The sequence below is a fragment of the Etheostoma spectabile genome, chromosome 10 (genome assembly GCF_008692095.1).
Source record: "Etheostoma spectabile isolate EspeVRDwgs_2016 chromosome 10, UIUC_Espe_1.0, whole genome shotgun sequence".
Taxonomy (NCBI): domain Eukaryota; kingdom Metazoa; phylum Chordata; class Actinopteri; order Perciformes; family Percidae; genus Etheostoma; species Etheostoma spectabile.
Genome location: NC_045742.1, coordinates 9973776 through 9975914, shown reverse-complemented (window position 1 = coordinate 9975914; position 2139 = coordinate 9973776). Strand labels below are relative to the sequence as shown.

The following is a 2139-nucleotide window of genomic DNA, read 5'->3' as shown; positions in this document are numbered from 1 at the left end:
GGGTGTGGGTATGGGTGTGGGTGTGGGTGTGGGTGTGTGTGTGTGTGGGTGTGGGTGTGTGTGTGTGTTGGGCTATCACTGCCTGAGTTTTGGCTCACTGTCCCGTGGGCCAGGGGAGCAGATGGCCAGGAGAGCTAAGGATGAAGAGAGGCAGTTTAGAAATGGAAATAGAGGGATGAGAGAGGGCTAATAGTGAGACACACAGAGAGAGAGAGAACAAAAGAGGCAGAGGGGAACATCAGCAAGGGTGGAGTTGGGAGACTTTCAACTGTATTAACAGTAGCCTAGGTATATTCATGTTAGATGTAAAATTGTTTAAACAAAGAATTAAAACCTTTTTTTCTTTTTTTAAATCTTTCTCCCTTGGTTGTCGTTTGCATATTATTACCTCTGACATATCAAAGACCCAACCTGAGCTGACAAAGAGACAGATTGAAGCTGAATAATTCATGCAGGGAAATTACAATTTTCTATCACACCCTTATCTCTGTTAAGATTTCCCCACAGTAACTAAACAGACTGATGAGAGGAGGAATTGAGTTTCTCACTAAAAACATCCGCTTAGACCTGATAAAAGGCCTACTGATGTTATTGAGAATAGGCCTTGTTTTTTGTGGAGGTCATAATAATAATTTGTATAGCACCTTTTTAGCCACAAAAGCAGAATCATAAAAGATGCCATTAAACTAAAATAACCACATTTATACACAGATACCCGTCTTTCTCTTCTGTCCTGGTTTTACCTTTGTCATGCAGGTGAGCACCTGCGACTCTGTCCTCAGGATTACACCTGCTGCTCCAGTCAGATGGAGGAGACGCTGGCCCTGCAGAGCGAGAGGGATTTCCTCAAAGCGGTCGAGGACAACAGCCAGTTCCTTTTGACTACTTTTACCCAGAGATACCGCAGGTTTGATGGTAAGTCTTTCTCCGCGTTGCTGTGGCAATGTGATACTCGATGGCTTGTACAGTTATTAATTATGTTTAATGAGAATATTATTTGATGTGATATTGGCGCTTCTCCTCGTCTCCCCCTCCTTATCCACCAAGTTAGTGGCGATGAGTGACAGCTGATTAAAAACGTATTTAGGCTCCCTGACTGCACAGTTCGTCTTAGATGGTCGGATATCTAAGCCACAAAACTTGACTTGACTTTGAAAGCTAAAAGCACAGAAATGCATGCATATTGCAGAGACTCTAGTAGGCTCTGATGTATGTTTAATCAACACATAAGAACTGCTATAATTAAAGAAGTAGGATTGCACTTTCAAGTTGGGGAGATTCACAAGAGATGGATTATAGAAATAATAGTCCCAATTGAAGCTGCAAAGGTCGAGATATGCTGATTTTGGACTAACTGTGGCCAGTAACCTGAACTTCATGTGTAAAATCGGTGGAATGTGCCTTTAAACAAATGGTCACTGTGGGGATACCCACCCAGACAGCTTTAGTGACTGTATTTCAGAGAATTCAGCCCACGTTGTCTCAAATTCTGTATGTATGGCTGAAGGTTTGTAGCAGCCTCAGAACCGCACGGAATTAACACTTTCTCCTCCTACCTGCTGTGGACTGCTATCACCTTTTCCCCCCTCCTCATCCTCTTATATAATGAACGGTATGAATCATTTAAACATGCTGAAGGAGTGGGAGACTGCATATGAGTCCTACATAGAGTACACATTGTTGCACTCATTTACCAGTGTGCAGGATCTGATTCAACTTTCCCTATGAGCTGTTAGTCTTGGAGGGGAGGGGGTGAGTGAGCGCCCACATATGTAGAAACCTGGCTTAGCTATTAGAAGAGAATTAGGTGTGATTAGATATGGGATTCATATCTTATCTAAAGCTTTGCCTGTCTGTCTGCAGAGTTCTTCAGAGAGCTTATAGACTTGTCAGAGAAGTCGATGAACCAGATGTTTACCAAGACCTACGGCCGGCTCTTCACCCAGAATTCACACGTCTTCCAGGAGCTGTTTGTGGAGCTGCGCAGATATTACTCTGGTTAGTTTAATCACTTTATCAACCTCACTTCAATCTGATGTGTTCAGTGGGTATAACGTTCTGCAAAGTGATGTCAGTTGGGTTGAATATAACATAGAAAACAATTAAATCAGGGGCTTCACAGTAATTATGTGGTACCCC

At 42.8% G+C, this 2139-nt stretch overlaps 1 protein-coding gene across 1 annotated transcript in view; it reads left to right on the top strand.

Annotated features, from left to right (window-relative positions):
* gpc2 (glypican 2) overlaps positions 1-2139 on the top strand; it is an 11524-nt gene that overhangs the window by 1171 nt on the left and 8214 nt on the right. Inside the window, exons 2-3 of the mRNA XM_032527626.1 lie at positions 757-915; positions 1864-1998. Coding sequence (XP_032383517.1) covers positions 757-915; positions 1864-1998 — 294 coding nt within the window. The remainder of the gene's footprint in view (positions 1-756; positions 916-1863; positions 1999-2139) is intronic.